The sequence below is a fragment of the Tiliqua scincoides genome, chromosome 2 (genome assembly GCF_035046505.1).
Source record: "Tiliqua scincoides isolate rTilSci1 chromosome 2, rTilSci1.hap2, whole genome shotgun sequence".
Lineage (NCBI taxonomy): Eukaryota > Metazoa > Chordata > Lepidosauria > Squamata > Scincidae > Tiliqua > Tiliqua scincoides.
This window is the reverse complement of record NC_089822.1, coordinates 80,958,873-80,976,899: the sequence shown is the minus strand read 5'-3', so window position 1 is coordinate 80,976,899 and position 18,027 is coordinate 80,958,873. Positions and strand designations below refer to the sequence as shown.

At 40.4% G+C, this 18,027-nt stretch overlaps 1 protein-coding gene across 1 annotated transcript in view; it reads right to left on the bottom strand.

The window, feature by feature from the left end:
- The window catches only part of DENND4C (DENN domain containing 4C), an 80,772-nt gene that overhangs the window by 25,358 nt on the left and 37,387 nt on the right, over positions 1-18,027 (bottom strand). The window contains exons 10-15 of the mRNA XM_066613265.1: positions 17,495-17,670; positions 3,009-3,109; positions 1,700-1,918; positions 1,085-1,230; positions 474-509; positions 35-165 (exon numbers count right to left, since the gene is read on the bottom strand). Coding sequence (XP_066469362.1) covers positions 35-165; positions 474-509; positions 1,085-1,230; positions 1,700-1,918; positions 3,009-3,109; positions 17,495-17,670 — 809 coding nt within the window. The remainder of the gene's footprint in view (positions 1-34; positions 166-473; positions 510-1,084; positions 1,231-1,699; positions 1,919-3,008; positions 3,110-17,494; positions 17,671-18,027) is intronic.

Below are 18,027 nucleotides of genomic sequence, written 5' to 3'. Positions count from 1 at the left end.
AGAAATCCATTTTATTTGTTAATTTATTGAATACCTGTACTTGGGTAATCTCTCCTGTCCATCATCAGGGGGAGGCTCTGGTGGCATTATAAACACTGTATGTTCACTCTTTTGTGACTCATCAAGCTCTATCAACCGGGTATCCTCTGCAGAGTCTACATCAACCTGCAAAGACATCATATTCTAACTTCAGATCAAAATGCCAGAACTGACATTCCATGGTCACACCCATGCACTTTTCCTGTGTTCTGGAGTACCAAAATAAATATAGGAAGCAATATCACGCAGATGGCTGTGCACAGTAGGTTAATCTTCTCACCACAGCACAGTGTCAGTATGAAAGCCATGTCTTTTGAAGGGATCAGATGCAATGAATCTACATATCAAAGATCCCAAGACTTGTGCATAAGCAAACCATGATTTTGATTCCCACATTATCACATCACCATATATTCTTTACCAGAAGCAAATACCTTATCTCCTTTTTCTGATCCTTTCTCAGGAAAAAGCTGGAAAAAGGAATTAGAAATAAAATTAGAAATGGTTGTTAAAAATCTTGAGCATAATGTTTATTGAACTAAGGATTAGTAAACTCTTTTCGTCTTCCTTTCCAATAACAGTCTTCTACAGACACAACCAAGAGCTCTGCACTGCACAGCTAGGCTAAATTCCAAAATATATAGAGTACTAAACGAGTATATATAATATCCAAGATAAGGAAGATTAAAACCACCATGGGACCTCTTAAGACATACCTTCTAGGACTGATAAAGGAAAGTTAGAGTAGAAGGAAGCACATAACCAAGGACTGCTTCCTATCTCTTCCACCAATGTGGCAGAGGTACCATTCAAACAGGCCCAGAACCTCAAAGTTCTACATTCAAGTTCCTACAACTGTTGCCTAAGCTAGCAGATGGACCTCGTTATTAATGCGGTTGGATACTGAGCTTTAGTAACACATCTTAAGAATTAAAACTACCTGAACCACAATAAGTTGCAGAATTTCATTCTCTCACAGCTACAAAGAGACTCAAACAGAATAAAAACTCAGCGTCTGGAACGAATACTAAATCAGGTGACTTACCTTTTCTACACAGTCATCAAAAAATGCCAAGCCAGTATCTTTATCACTCACAAAACTACATTCTTCTATGAAGCGACTAAATATCTGTGTTTTTGTCAACATAGTGTAGAATTTTGTGTAGGCACGGTCTCTGCTTTTTAAAAAACCTAGTTTCAAATAAATACAAGACCATTGTTAACAATACTGGCTTAAGATAAAAGGTTTACAATTATCTCATTTGTCCATTTAATCTTTTGTTGCAACACTCAGCATTCCTGTGTTTAAAGAAGTTCATGCTTATTTATATTTAAAAGCCTGTACACTGACAGTTTCTAGATCATATCCTATCTGTACGCGCTATCAACACCACAGTGACAAATTAAATATTTTTTAAATTTCTGAAAATGACATTTTACAGTATAAATCTTAATCCACCTTTGTTTGAGAAAAAAAATTCCATAATGACCATCTCTTTAAGTGTATTTAAACCTCAAGCCTTCTGTATAACATGGATGAAACTCATATTTTAGGCATGATTCACTTGGTGAACCCATTGACATGAACAGGGTTTGGGCTGAGATGGGCCTCAGAACCAGCATTCATTACGACCAACATCCATGACCTTCTCAAACTCACCTTGAAGGTCAAACAAGGAATCTGCAGCAGTAGCTTTATTCGAAGGCGCCTGAGTGATTGGTTTCAGAAATGATCTGTACCCTTTTAAAATAGAGGCCATGAAACGGAGAAAGGCTTCCTGAATCTCCATTTCAAATTGTGTCATCTTCTTCTGCCAGGAGAAGTCTGCCTCTATTGGAGTCATCTCAACTGCAGAGCCTTCTTGAGTCTTTCTGTGAACTGGAGGAGATGTCTGGTGATTGACAGCTTGAGGAATAGCAATGAAGATATCCACAAAAGGCACTTTCAAAAAGGAGCAACTTCAAGAAATGACTTCAAGAAAATGTGACTTCAACACAGGAATTAAGCAGACAACTGTATGTACAGTTGTATACAGACTGGTATTTGAGTCATAATTTATCCTACTATGAATTTCAATTTTATTAATGGATTCTGGCTTCACTTCAAGTTATTACCACATACTCATTATCAACAGATCTTAGAAAGGTAAGATAATGAGTCTGCCAAGTCAGTGTGGTTATTGATACTGCAGCTCAGCGTTACATAGCAAATCTACAGCCTTCTGTAAACAGCACTGTGTTTGTCTTTCCTTGTCGCACAGAAAAAGAACATCTATTTTAAAAAACCATAAACGCGGACACTTTTCTACCATAGTGACAGAAAAGTGTGATGCACACAGAACAAGCGGATTAGTCCAAATGCACCATATGTTTTTCCACTGTGCACTTCCATTTGATCTGCAGCCAAACAGTTTTTCCACAGATAAAAACTACAGCTCCTGATAAACAGCAAGCAAGGAAAGGACCTAAAGATAAGTTTTCCTTACAGAGTTTGCAGCGTAAACAAACAGGCAATTGTAATTAAACCTTTCTATGTCACTATATAGAAATTTTTCTCTGTAAACCGCTTTGTGAACTTTTTGTTGCAAAGCGGTATATAAATATTATTATTATATATAATATAATTAATAATTAATTATAAACTAATAATAATAATAATAATAATAGTTGCCTGAACAGACTTCCTTCATTTTACTTTTCAGCCCTTGGAACCAATCTCAGGCAGAACCAGACTATTGCCAACTTCATACTGAAGAGACAGGCAGCAGAAAAAGGAAGACATACAGTGTGGAGATTAAAGGCCTAGCAGCCTTAAGTTCTAAGAAAAACCCTGCTGCTTTACCATAAGCAAAACTGCACAAAGGCCTTTTATACTAACGTGTGCAAAAACAAACAGTTCAGCTTCAAAGTCTTCCCACATTATAATTTATTTTTGCTTAAATCAGCCTCTTTTACACTCCTATGTTTACCTAATGCCAGCTGTGGATACAGCTTCTTCAAGGAGCTGAGGAGGTTTTTGCACGGTTTCTTAGGAAGCTGTTTCCAGTTCATGCTCTTCTTATCATCGGATCTACAGAATTGAGACAAAGTCAAAAGGAGAAACTTATTTTAAATGTTGAAAAATGTATGCTGGGTCCTTGAGGAATGGATGGCTGTATAGGGTGGACACAACACAGTCCACTCATTGTAGCACTTTTGTGCAGGTGTGATAGTACTGAACCAGTGAGAGCCACTGTTTCAACCTCCAATGATACAGACTTCTGGAATTGAACAAATTTGTGTGTTGGGGACATAGTCTGTTGCTTTGTTCTAGAGCAGCAGTTCTCAACCCCTGGTATACCACCGGTGTTATGCCAGGCAGTGTTGAGTGGAATGCACAGCACTCACTGCCCAGTAGTGAGACCCCAATAGGAGCTTCAAACGACAGTAGGAAGCTCAAGCCGGCAGGAAGAGCTCTAGTGCACAGTTTCTGAATGCAAGAAAAAGTTCACCCACCTCTAACTGACCTTGAAAGCTCCTATCGTGGTCTCCAAATCCAGAAGGAACTGGCGATGATGTCATCGCTAGTTACTTCTGGTGGTACCTTTGAGGACAGCGTGGTGGCAAGCAGTACATCAGGGGAGCAATGTTGGGCAACACTGTTCTAGAGTATTTTAAATATGCAAACAAATTCAAAAACTTTGTCCCATCCCTTAAACACTTTTTTTTGTGTGTGTTTTAAAGAGAAACATAAGCAGCAGCTATTGGGTTTCTTTAGAAAGTGACAGTGCTCTCGAAGCTGGAATCAATCCTATAACAATTTACAATACCTTTTCTTTAGGTCTGATTTAGGCAGTATTCCAGCAGTATTTTACAACTTTTTTTTACATTTTATCTCAATTAATCTTGAACATAATTTATATATAATTTTATATAGAGAAATAGGACTGATTCAGATGTCAATCCAATCAGACTTTGGTAAATGTATCTGTCACAAGAACTATAATTCTATAGGTCAAACACTGGAATGGTTCTGTATGTTATTTCTATTACACAAAGATTAATCTCAGCATCCGATTAAAGGTATGCACTTGAACAGAGCAAGTGTTGCATTCATCATTTGTGCACAGATTGAGAATGCCAAACTTCATCTTTAATTCCCATTTTAAAAAAGTAACAAAGTAGATTCAACAGCCTCCAAAACAGCATGAGCTCACTGTTAGGCAGACCAGTACATTATCACTTTTAACAACGGCTAGTCTATCTGTAAGATCAAGGTTTAGTCACCCCTGTAGACTACCTTTGTAGGAACTTGGCAAAGGGAGCAAGGTCCTGCTGGTCTGGCTAGACTTCTCAAAGGGCTCTTGATACCACTGACCACAGAATTCTTTTGATACACATTGCAGAGATTGGCTCAGAGGGAATGTTTTAAAGAGGCTTTGCTCTTACCTGTCAGATGCGTTTTAGAATGTGACAACATGAGACTGCAGCTTGGCCACTAACCTATAAGATACCTAAAAATTCCACCTTGTCCCCCATGCTATTCCACATCTTTATGAAGCTCCTTGAAGAGGCTGCCTGAGGATCTGGGATGCAAATATTGGGGTATATGCTGGTAACACACTATTTCTCCTTTCTACCTGATGTAAGGGAAGCTGCAGAAGTTCTTCATTGGCACATGGCCATAGCAAAAGACTAGATACAGGTTAACAAGTTGAAACTTAATCCAGGCAAAAAAATGGTATTCCAAGGGAGTAGGAAAGCATGTTCAGGGTTGTGTTTGCAGCTTGCATTGGGCGTTGCACTGTTCCTGAAAAATGAGAGCTGCAGTTTGGAAGAGCTCCTGAACTTAACCCAACACCAAAAGTTTAAGCTGTGACTATAGCCAGGAGCACATTTAGCCACAGTTATCCACACCCTCGCTAAATCATATTGGGATTACTGGAACAAGCTCTGTGTGGGACTGAATTTGAAGAGAACTCAGAAATGTTAGTTGGTGGAAAAAGTGGTTGGTGGATTTAAAAAGTCTATCGACTCTGCTGACTGCAAGAATCTTTCTAACTCTAATCTTCAAAGACCTACATGACTTGGGGCATCACACACCCTGCTTCGCATCCCATCACTGGAAGAAGTACCACTGCAGGGGACAAGAGAAGGCATTTTCTTGGCGATAGCAACAAGGTAAAGCCGAGTTGCCCAGTTATTGCCCATGTTAACATGGGCAAGAAAAACTCACTGATTTCAGCTAGCATTCCATTGATCTTTTACTGGTCTCAGTTCTCCATTGTCCTTACTCAGTTACTAGCTTGTGCCTTCCTTTTAAATGTTTTGATTTTTGTGCTCTAATTATGATGATTATTTTGTTTTAAATTGCTGCTGACATCTGTTTGGCGATAACAGGTGTGGGATAGTTAAAACATTTAAAAAATCATAGCCAAGATCCAACGAAAGAGGATGTGCTTGTGTAATAGAACCACATGCATTGTTGAGGTTTCATGTCCAGTTTTGGAGGTCACACTGCTAAGACAATACGCTGTTGTACGTTTTTAATGAGTCTTGTATCTGCTACAGTGAGAACTGCTGCAGCAAAAAATATGGAAGCAAAATTCCAAGTTGCATCCATGGTTCATACCCATGCATATACAGGTCCAGCCTATTTATACACTGATTTTTTTATAGACGGATTTGACTCAACAAGAATGGCCCCTGCAAATGGGAAAGAATGTGCTGATCCCTGGAGAAGGGGAAAAATGCATTCCTTTAAAATCAGTTTTAAAAACTGAACAGTCCTTTAGCAACAGCCTCCTTAATGAGAGAGGGGGGGGGGGCAGCAGGCTAACAATCCACCGATCCTTCTCTCTCCTGCGGACCCCTCCCTTCCCCCAGCACGTGAAAGAAAGGTGATCATTTTGCATTGGTGAAGGGAGGGGCTGAGTGAAGTGCTGATGGACTGTCTTCTTAATGACTCTTATCTTAGAGTCTAAAGGTCAGCAAGGCTGTTTTTCAATCACTGGAGCAAAGAAACTTTGTTTTTTAAATTGATTTGCTATAGTGAGTTTTTTAAATCCACGTGAGTGCTTGGAACGGAACCCACGCAAATAATTAGTCTCAACCTGTATATCACTTTTTTGGTAATTTGATCCATGTTTGAAGTAGTCTTCAGTAAGAATGTCACACACTTAACACTTTTGACAGTCATAGTTTTCTAGCTGTTTACAGTAAATTTTGAAATATGAAGTTGAATCTTTTTGAAAAGCCAAATATATACTAGATACAGGTGTGCTCCCTTATCTGTGGGGTTGCGTTCTGGAACACCACCCCCCACCCAGATAGCTGAAACAGCAAATATGAGCAAATGCCTGTTCCGCATTCTCAAGGGAAAGCCCCCTGGGAGGGCTTCACTGGGCCTCCCAATGTGTTATAAGGCATTAAAAACGTCACTTCTGGTTTCTCAGAGAAACAAGAAGTTGCATTTTTTTTAGCCTCAGAGCTCAGTCTGATCTCGGCAGAGGCCAAGGATGGCCGTCTTTGACCTCTGCTGAACTCAGAGTCCCCTCTGGAGGCAAGGGGAGCAGAGCTCCCTTCGCCTCTAAAGGGAGTGTGCCCAGACCCAATCTACGGATAAGTGAATCCATGGATACAGGAGACTCGGATATGGGGGTCCCCCTGTACTAAAAGAAGAAATCTGGAAGAAAAAACATGCACAGATTAGGAAATAATTTTATAGTCATAAGCAAGTAGCAATTGCCAACTGAAAATTGCAGAGCAGATACAATGTAGAGCTCAGTTTATTCAGAGACAAATTCCATTCTTCACGAGAAGAAACAGAAAAAGAATTATTCAAAACAACCAAGCACACTGTTTTCTATATCGGCTACAGGATCAGCTGCTAACATCCCGTTGACCTCAATGGCATTTCAGCAGCTCAACTGCATGCAAGTCTGCAACATCAAGTGATTTTTACTTTTCTAAAGTTAGGACAGCAGGTCCCAGAAAGCCTAAAGATTCACCACGTAGTGGCTCATGCAGCCAATTAATCAAATTGAACCAACCTAAGAGAAGAGTCTTCATTTAGGATTATAGTAGCTACTATAATAGAACTTGTTTTTCACAAGGAAAATAAATACCAAGGCAAGCAAACTAAGGATGAGCCTCTTCCTGCTGTCCCTCACCTCTTTGGAATGCAAGCAGGGTGAGTCATTATTCTAGCAGTTAATGCACTATGTGTTCCTGAACAGAATGTAAGGTATTTAACAGTTACTTAGTCAATAATTCCTTTGAAGATTTGGGCTGAATCTTCACAATATGCAGGCAACACGGCGCTCTTGTTTATACTATCCAATACAGCAGGGGTGCCCAAACCCCGGCCCTGGGGCCACATACGGCCCTCAAGGCCTCTCAATGCAGCTCCCAGGGAGCCCCCAGTCTCCAAAGAGCCTCTGGCCCTCTGGAGATTTGTTGGATCCTGCGCTGGCCCAATGCAACTGTTCTCAGAGTAAGGGTGACTGTTTGACCTCTTGCGTGAGCTGTGGGATGCGGGCTTCCTCCACTGCTTGCTGGTTCACGTCTGTGACGCAGTAGCAGCAGCAAAGGAAAGGCCAGCCTTGCTTTTGTGCAAGTCCTTTTATAGGCCTTGAGCTATTGTAAGACCTTCATGCATTCATATAAGTTCATCTTTAATATATTTATTTATGTAAACTTATGTAAATTTAAATTTTAAATGTAAATTAATTCTTTTTTCCCCCGGCCCCCAACACAGTGTCAGAGAGATGATGTGGCCCTCCTGCCAAAAACTTTGGACACTCTTGCAATACAGCAAAGTTCCAATCTAGTGCTGGGAGGTGGTTTTGGAACAGACTGCTTACAAACAAACTAAAACTGAATAAAATAGAGGCCCTGTTGTTGGAGGAGGTATAAAGCTTGTTCTAGGTTAGGGCTACACTCCCCTGAAGCAAAGTTCACTGCTCAGATCCAACCCACTCCTAGATTTTTGGGTTGCAGTAATGGCCAATGGTAACTTTTACCCTTTAATTAGTCACCTGTGCTCTTTTTAAAGAATAAAGAGCAAGAGACAGATTGGCTGCTCTGTCTTCTTCTTCCAAGTATAAAGCACCTGGCATGGCCAGAGGTACAAGCCAAAAGGCTCTTGGCCCTTAGATGTGGGGGCTTATCTAGAGAGCAGTGCTAGACCTCCTCCAGTATAGACAGCAGCCCTCTGCATGCTGGTAGGGGAGGAGCGAGAAGCAAGAGTCATACATGAGTACAAGAGTATAGTACCAGACCTCCCCCTCCCCACTCTGATGACATCTAGCATAACATTGCCTAATATCACTTTGTACTAGATACTTTCCAGCCAGTTTCACACCGCCCCTTCCTGGAAAAGATTATTGAGCAACTGCTGACTTTTTGGCTCCAGAGGGTTCGGAACGAAACAGATTATCTAGATCCTTTTCAGTCTGGTTTAAGAATGGGCTTCAAGACAAAGTTGGCCCTGGTTACTCTGGTGGGTAACCTGTGCTAGGGACTAGACTGGGGGAGGGTGTTCTTGTTGGTTCTGCTAGAACTCTCAGTGGCTTTTGGCCGAGTTGGGGCTTAGAGGCATTGTTTTGCAGTGCTTTCACTCCTTCTTGGTCAACAAGTCCCAGAAGGTGGTCCCAATAGGATGGGGGGTGCCTATTCAGCACCCTGACCATTGGTATGTGCACTGCCACAGGTATCTAGTTTGTCCCTCATGCTGTTTAACACCTATATGAAACAGCTGAGATCATCTGGGATTTAGAATGGGGTGCCATCAATATGGGGCTTTCCATCTAATATGGGGAAGGGGTTATTTAAGTCTTGGAGCACTACCTAAAGGCAGTTGGAAACAGATGTGGGTTGATAAACTGAAATTAAACCTCAGCAAAAACAAGGTCCTCTTACTTCGAAAAACCATAATGCAGATGCTAGACCAGCGGTTTTCAACCTTTTTCATCTTGTGGCACACTGACATAGCACTACATTTGACAAGGCACACCATGCTGCCAGTGGGGGGCTCACATCCCCATTGGCCCGACTAGTAAATGATCTTCCTCTAAATTCCTGTGGTACACCTGTGGATCACTTGTGGCACACTAGTGTGCCACAGCACAGTGGTTGAAAATGGCTATGCTAGACTGTCAACCTGTTCTGAATCAAGTAGCACTTCCTCTACAGGAACAAGTACACAGCTTGGAAGATCTCCTGGATTGCCAGGTGGCGGTGTAGTTTTTATCCAGCTTTGCTGATGCACCAGCTGTATCTGAGTTAGCTGGACCTGACCACAGTTGTCCATGCCTTTGTGAAATCTTGTTTAGGTTACTGTAACAAGCTCTATATGTGGCAGCCCCTGGAGTCTGGAAATGGCAATTAGTAAACATGGCAGCTTGTGTGGTTATAGGGGCTCAGTGGTTTGATTCTGATTCTACAGAGAAGGCATTTCTGCATGTGCCACCCTTTCAGAAGTCAGGGGGTGGCAGCAAGAAGGAAGGACTTCTCTGTGGCGGCACCACAGTTGTGAATTCCCCCTTACTGTTTAAAACTCCCCCTTCCTTGAGATGTGCCCGCAAGGAGTAAAAACATCTTTGTTTCAGTTGGCCTTTAGGTTGTAATTGGGTGTAATTATGAACTGGGGTGCAATTATTAATCATAATTATAATGATTGGGTGTTCTATTTTTCCTACTGCTTATTTGCTACTTTTCATTGTCATCTTTTATGAGTGCCTTTTTTATTGCTGTTCTTATTGCCTTTTATTGTTTTACTGCTTATTGCTACTCGGTTGGTTTTTGCCACTCACTATATCGTTGCTTTTGAGGTTTTATTGTTAATCATTTTAACATTTGTTTTCATACTTTGATTGTGTATTTTGTTAGCCACCTTGGGAACCTAAAAAGCAAGGTATAAATGCATTAAATAAATCTAACCAGGCCACAGACATTCAAACCTTAGTCACTTCCAAACCAGTTACTTCAGTATGCTTTATTTGGGACTACCCTTGAATACAGTCTGAAAATTTCAGTTGGTCCAGAATATAGCAGCCAGGGTTCTGTCTGGGGCCAACAGATCAAATCCTACATAAACTTCTTCAACTGCCAATTCACTTCTGGGTTCAATTCAAGATGCCGTTTTTAACTTTTAAAGTAAGTATAAGAAATAGAGTCTTTTCAGTAGTGGTGGTCCACTACTGGTGGATTGTGGAATGGCCTTCTACTGGAAGCACACCGTATCCCATCATGGTTCATTTTTAGAAGAATGTCGATAGATGTGCTTTTGTAGCAGGTATCTCTAAGGTAAATAACTCATGCCTTACCTATAGTTGCTTCCATGCTAATTCCATCTTGGGATCATTAAAAAAAGGATTGAGAATAAAATGGCCAATATTATAATGCCTTTGTACAAATAGATGGTTCAGTCACACGTGGAGTATTTTATCCAGTTTTGATTGCCACATCTCAAAAAGGATATAGTGGAAATGGAAAAGGTGCAGAAGAGAACAACCAAAATGATTACTGGGCTGGGGCACCTCCCTTATGAGGAAAGGCTACAGCGTTTGGGGCTCTTCAGTCTAGAAAAAAGGTGCCTGTTTCCACAAGATTGAAACATACAAAATTATGCAGGGGAGAGAGTGGATAGAGGGATGTCCTTTTCCTTCTCACACAACCCCAGAACCAGGGTACATCCACTAAAATTGAGTGTCTGGAGAGTTAGAACAGACAAAAGAAAATATTTCTTTACCCAGTATGTGATTAGTCTGTGGAACTCCTTGCTACAGAATGTGGGGATGGCACCTATCTATATGGCTTTAAAAGGGGAATGGACAGATTTCTAGAGGAAATGTCCATCATAGGTTACAAGCCATGATGGGTATGTGAACCTCTTGATTTTAGAAGTAGGCTATCTCAGAATGCCAGATACATGGCAGTGGCACCAGGATGTAGGCATCTGGTGGGCCACTATGAGATAAAACAACCTGGACTAGATTGGCCTGATTCAGCGGGGCTCTTTTTATGCTTTTAGTGTTGCTTTAAAACTTGCCTCTGATACCTTGCTCTCTTTCTCTTGGTAAGTTTTAAATATATTTGGTAAATGAACAACATTATGTGGTTTTCAATAACTTCCTAAAAGATATTATCTACTACTATATATACACTGTATGTGAATCATCTTTTAAGAAGCGAATTGATTACATTGTCTGAGACAGTAACTTCAAAGGAGGCAGCATATGCATCACTTCTATTTTGGAAACTGGTGTGTCAAGGAAAATTGTCGGAGGACATCTACAAAAACAGATCAGGGCTAGTATACCAATCACTGCTGTCTTCTGATTCAGAGATATATTCAGAGAACTCTGCAAACAAACCAATCAGCAATTTTATTCTACACATAACAAAGAAATCTAGATTGAGCAAAATTGACCTGTCACCCCAATCACCATGTTTTTCATTGTCACTTGTGTTAATGGATTTTAAAAACAAGTGAAAGTAGACAACGAAGAGGATGCCTGCTTGTAACAGCTCAGCAATTTGTAGCAGTGTCATATCTGAGACAGTGCTTCACTTTTCTGACAAGTGTTATCTTTCCTCTTCAATATAATTCAACTATTTTTACTTTATAAGTGATATAGTAACAACTTCCAGATCCAGATAGATGAACATGTTAGTCTGCAACGGCAAATAAAGCAAAGGTTCTTATAAGACTAATTATTTCCACATAAGGTTTTGTAGACTACACTTCACGAGATGAAATCATTAGAGATTTCCTTGTATTCAATCTGTACTTCCTACTGTTCATGTTTTGTACCTAAGAACTGATTTTGGCGATTACCCACAGGATAATTTCCACATAGGGCAGGGGTTCTCAAACTTCATGGGAGTAAAACTCCTGACCTAAGTCTAGGCAAAGGAGGAGCAAATGCAGCAACGCAATCCCCAGGATTGCACTGCTGTCAGGGGTGCCAGGGGCTTTCTTTTACTTACATGATGCAGCAGCAGGCTCCCAGGGGTGCGGGGAGCCCCATGGAAACCCTTGCAGGGCTCCCCAAGCAGTGAAGAATGTGAAAATAACTATCGCGACCTACTTTCAGTTTGCAATTGTGAAACCAGAAGTGGGTTGCAATCATTTTCACATTCTCCACAGCTTGGGGAGCCCTGCGATGGCTTCCACAGGGCTCCTGGTACCCCCAAAAGCCTGGTGCGGCATTGTGTAAGTAAAAGAAAGCCCCTGTCCGCCCCCAACAGCAGTGAGATCCTGGGGATTGGATCGCTGTAGCCCTCTCCTTGTCCCTTAAAGGCAGAGGTCCTCAAGCTAGGGCGTTGCGATGCCCGTTTGAGAACCTCTGACATAGGGATACCTGTGAAAACACATTATTTCATGTATGCAAAATGGGCGCCTAAAGGTAAAAATGGTTCACAGAAATTCCGAAGTACCACTAGGCAACCCTCCTCACTACCACCTACCCTACTCTCATTTCCTTCTCATAAACTGCAGAACAATGCATTGTTATGCTCCACTTAGAGACTTTTTGTGAATGTTCTACTAAAAGAATCATCATCAACCCATAAAATTTTTTGTTGTTGTACTAGTGGGAGTAGTATGGTTTTTCTTTTGATTACAAGTCTTAAGCACATCAAATACAGACTTATGGCAAAACAAATACATACATTGTTGTTTTATAGAATTTCCTTTCACAGAAAAATTGTTCTGCAATAGTTTAAGATGAAAGCACTTAGTATAGTATATTCACAAAATAGTATGCCTGTTACAAGCAAATACAAAGGGTCCTGTTAGTCATTATTTCCCTCTCTCCCTTCTCCTAAAGATGGCTGAGACTAAGGGCCATACAGTAAGTTTTCTCTCAGTGCAGTAAGGTCGTAGATTTAATTGTTACTGAATGTGTACAGGTAATTAAACTTTTAAATTCTAATTATTTCAGTCCCCTATCACCCTAACATTAGCATGTAGCTATGTGGTTCAGGATTTTCCATTTCCTTCTTCAAGTAAGCCAATGGTAAGCAGAGGAATGGCAGCCAGAGGAAGCCTATGCCTGCAAACTCCCCTGTGCCACTGTTAGCCAAGCCATAACAGTGGAGTAAGAGACAGAAAACAAGTTAGGCCTGCTTCCACAATGCTCTCTATTAAAGTTTGTATGATCTCACTACAAATAACCGGAGAATTTCCTAGATCTACATCAAGGAGTAGGCCAATAATGTTTCAAAGAAAGCCTCAGAAAAGCAGCAACACACACAAAATGGCACAACTCTCTTCAAAACAGGCAGAATCAAGTGAGAATCAGAAGAGAAATGCACTCTTTCCTGATGGGCAAGATGGTTCTTCCTCTGACAAGGAAACTTATTTCAAATCAAACTAAACAAAAACAAAAAGTTCACTAAAGCAATTTGTAAAACACAGCATAAATCCAAAACACTATAAAATAGCATTCCTCAAACTGTGGGTTGGAACCCACTTGGTGGGTCAGGAGCCAATTTCAGCCCCATTTATCTCTATGTGTATTTTATTTCGATATATTAGACTTGATGCTACTATGTTATGTGACTGTATCTGGGAAAATGTTACAGATTCGTACTTTTAACAGGCTACTCTGTATATGCTTTTAAGAATGACAACCAACAGAGCTTACTCCTGAGTAAGTGTGGATAGGATTGCAGCCTTTAGGATATTTGGAGAATTTTTTAAAAACAGATCAGCAACTACTTGGGTGAGTTAGTAGGGTTCTTCTTTCTTTTAAATAAAGTTTGAAACTTATACTTATTTTACTTGATTTGATTTTATTGTGAGGGGATGTTAAAAATTTTCCTGTTTGATTATGTCACATCCGGCCATGAAATCACTTCCAGGTTAATGACATCACTTCCTGTGGATTGTGACAGACTGTCATTCTAAAAAGTGGGTTCCAGTGCTATAAGTTTGAGAACCACTGCTATAAAACATTATGTGTACTGTTTAGTATAAGTGAGATCATGCTTGACTTGGAATCTAGGCTGTTGTGATTTTTAACTTATTTCTGCTTAGCAAACTGTGTATGAAACAAAAAAAAAGACTTTTCTAGTATCACAACTGGCTACTCTGCCACCTGTAGTTTTACAATGATATTATCCTACTTATTTTTTAATTGATTATCCTGTTATTGTATGAAATATGACACAAACATGGGAAGTTAAATACAGAAAAGGGGAGATGCTGACATTGTGGAAATGCTATTAAACAACATGAAACTTAAAATCATATGCCAACATTGGCAGATCTTGTAATTTTTATCATGCAATCTTGCAAAGCTTTGATGCTGTATGTCCTATCTCAGTTCTTCAACCTTGGGGTCAGGACCCCAATGAGGTTGTGAAGCCTCTGTCGTGAAGCCATAAGGCAATTTATAGGAATGAAAAAGGTTGAAGAACACTGGATTACAGCACCACTAGGCTAAAGGGGAAGACATCTGGTGTACCCCCAATTCAGATACCAGGAAATTGTGTCCCAGTCCTGCTCAGGATTTTAGCAATTGTGCCACTTTCACTAGTGGCTTTCACTAGTGCCAGGCTTCATAGTAACTTTTTCTGCTCTCTCCAATAAGAATATTTGGTTACAGTGAACAGTGCTAGGAGGGCATTATGGAACAGTAGGCGGTGACGGGGTCTGGGATGGGATGATAGGGTCCCAGGAGAGGGCACACTGACGGTGGGTCCCCAGTCTCATCTGTATTTATTTATGTATTTATTGGGGACATGGAACAAAAAAGGTTGAAGACCAATGTACTATCTTGGAAGCCTCCTTGTAGTCCTGTACTTCTACTAATCCTGTGATTCTTCTATGACAAAATTTGGTTTTAATTTCAAATTCTCTTGCCTTCAGAATTGCAGAAAGTATTTTCTAATGGCGTTACTGAACCACTATGTTAAAATAATCTGATTTCTTCATGCAGAAGTTTGGCATGCTGAGACGAGAGAAGAAACAAACCAATACACAACAAATGGTTCTCTTTATAATATTAGGGAGGGAGTGCATAACTTGAAGGCCCACTCCTGATCTAACCTACAGCTGAATTGTGGGGCCAAGCAATAAATGAACGGGCCCCAACCAGCAGGAAACACGCCATATGAAAAAGGATGCTGGCTGTAAAAAAAAGTAAGACAAACTCCTATTTAAATGAACCCAACCAATGATCATATTTATTAAGGAATTTTCTTTTTCATATTCACTGTCATATCAAGCTATTCAAAAGTTATTTGTGAAATCACAATATTTGTTCAAGAAATGTACGCTTTGCCATCTTATACACAATTGCAAAAGAAACAGTAATACTTGTCATCGTTCGCATTTCAATTATCTTTCTTCACAACTACCGTAGATACTCACGTATAGTACATGAAATTTTTGCCAAGTAATGAAGCTCCAATTCTCACTTCACCTGATCTCTGGGTCAATCAGATGGCAGAGCCTTTCAACTCTGAAAAGTTTCTCAGCTGAGCTCTTGCTTAGCTCAGGCAGGCACCTCCTTAGTTGCTATAGTTGCTTTCCAGGGACATTGTAGCCAAAGTTAACCTTTCATTCTCCTTCCTTCTGCTGCAGCCTGGTTCTGCTTGGCAAATGCTTGCAAAGCAGGTCTGTTTTTGGAAACACCAGGATGGGACCCTCCTTCCCAGGCTACAATTCAGTGCACCATTACTTAAGAATAACACCCATGGAAAGCAGTGGGTCTACTTCTGAGTAAAAAGGGTTGCAAATATCTCATCTCTCTGCTGTGAATTGAATTGCACACTCTTAATTATGTGTTATGGGTTGTATGTTGTATGTAGAACTTCTGGCTTAACACACCAGACACCTTAAAGGTGTTATGATTCATGGTTCTCCTCATGTCCATCTTAAAGGTGGATTTGATTCATGGATCTCCTGCAGTGGTTCCCAACCTTTTTTACTTGCATATCCTTTGGCAATAATAAATGGTACCCTTCATATTAGCAAAATGTTTGTAATAATACAAGCCCTCATCTCCTCTCTATGAAAACCCAGACTTCATGTATTCATCACAGTGTTTTCTCTTTTTATCTGTTTGAGGAACAGAAGACTCTGCCTTTGCACTGTTTTGCACCAGAAGTGTGCTGAGAAATTCTGGGTGATTGATCACTTTCCATATTATGTTTCAGTTTTTTTACTGTGCTGGTTTTCAATCACTGGTTCACACGTGAACTGATGACCAAAAACTAGCTATTGGTGGGGCTTTCACGGCCAACTAGCTACCTCCCTTCCTGCCTTGCTGGTCCTTGCAAGGCATTCTGGAGCACAGCCTGCCTTTTTCTGCCATTCTTTTTCAAGTACCCCTAAAGGTCCTGTTGAGTGTCCCTGGGACTACGTGAATACCAAGTTGGGAACCACTGTTTTACTGGTATATAGTTTACAGTGCACTTACTCTGATAGTGTTTACAAAAAGGTGGTGAAGATCAGAATTTAAAAAAGAATAAAAATGTATCTTATGATCTTTTACTATGTTTTTAATAAATCAGAGACTACAGTTCTTAGGTAACAATTAGTGGTAGGTTATTTTTCAGGATCTGGCCTCAGGTAAAATCAGACAAAACTATAGTCAGACACCCCCCTAAGTTTAACCCCCGACTTATCTGAGGTGAAGGTCATAGAAAATTCCATGATTGTTGGTTCAAAACCTGCCCTCGACTTATCTGTGGGGTCGACTTATAGGCGAGTGTCTGCGGTGGTTTCGCCCTTTTGACAGATGGGAGGGTAGATTAACATCTGCACAGTTCAGAAGAGGTTAGTCCTTCTGAACATATCAACTACAAAAGAAAGGGCCACAGACAATTGTGGCTGAGACAATGGGGCTGCAGTTCTATACATGCATCCCTGGGAGTTAAGTCCTGTTGAATTTAATCTTTCTGAGCAGACATATACAGAATTGCAATGTAAAGGAGCTTTTTTCCAGTAGAATTTCACTCTTACATTTCCCATTCTTACAAGGTCTGTTCTTCCAAAAGCATCACGACCTTCCTATTCGCTTTTGGTGTCACAGCTCAAGTTTTCATTGGCTATATTTTTTGAGCATACCTGCCACCAAATGTAAGTTTTACTGGACATTCAAAAGCCAGGATCCAGAGGGACATGCATAAAGCTGCAAAAACACAAGGCACCAGGGCTTCTGAAGCTCTACACCTCACCCCACCATGAAAACACACTAGTCCCCCATGGCATCTGACTAGTTCCAAAACAGCAGGAACAGTGCAAGGAGCTACAGTTGTAGAGAAAGCAAACACGAACATGGACAGCTCAGTATGTAAAAGTAAGACTTTACATAAGCCTAATGGTCTATTGATCTACTATAAGTCCCAGGTATGAGATAACATGAGTAAAATACATACAAATTGACATTAACATCTTCAGAACACATGCACATGAAAACAGAGGTTATAAACAAAAACGTAACAAAAAATAACTTACATGTACACCATGTTTGTGTCTAAGTCAATGCAAACAACATCCTCTGGTGGGTTATACAGATCAAAGTACCGTGAGTCAACTCCAACTATAAATGGGACAGGAGCACTGAGCACCGTTGCCAAAGACAAAGGACAGAGGGGGATGTAGGGACACTGCCACTGAAATGGAAAGATCATCTGAAGGAAAAACGAAATGAAACCCATATATTAACAAGACAACAGAAAACTGCATAACAAATTAATGCTTGTGAAAGTGGATCAGCAAAGTAGGACCACCACTACTATTATATGACCACAGACTCAATGCTCTGCAAAGAAAGTTTTCTACTTTTAAAAATGATGCTCCTGCAAGTCCACTATGCAGAAATATTTTTCCATCTCTGCAACAGCCAACAGTGAAGAAATAGCGAACTGTGCTGGAAAATTTGTACACACACCAGAAGTAGAGAAGTCTTATAAGAAAATCCGCCTACAAAATATTTAGAAAATACTTGAAATTGTCTGCTGTAGAACAATTATGGAATGCTGAATCCT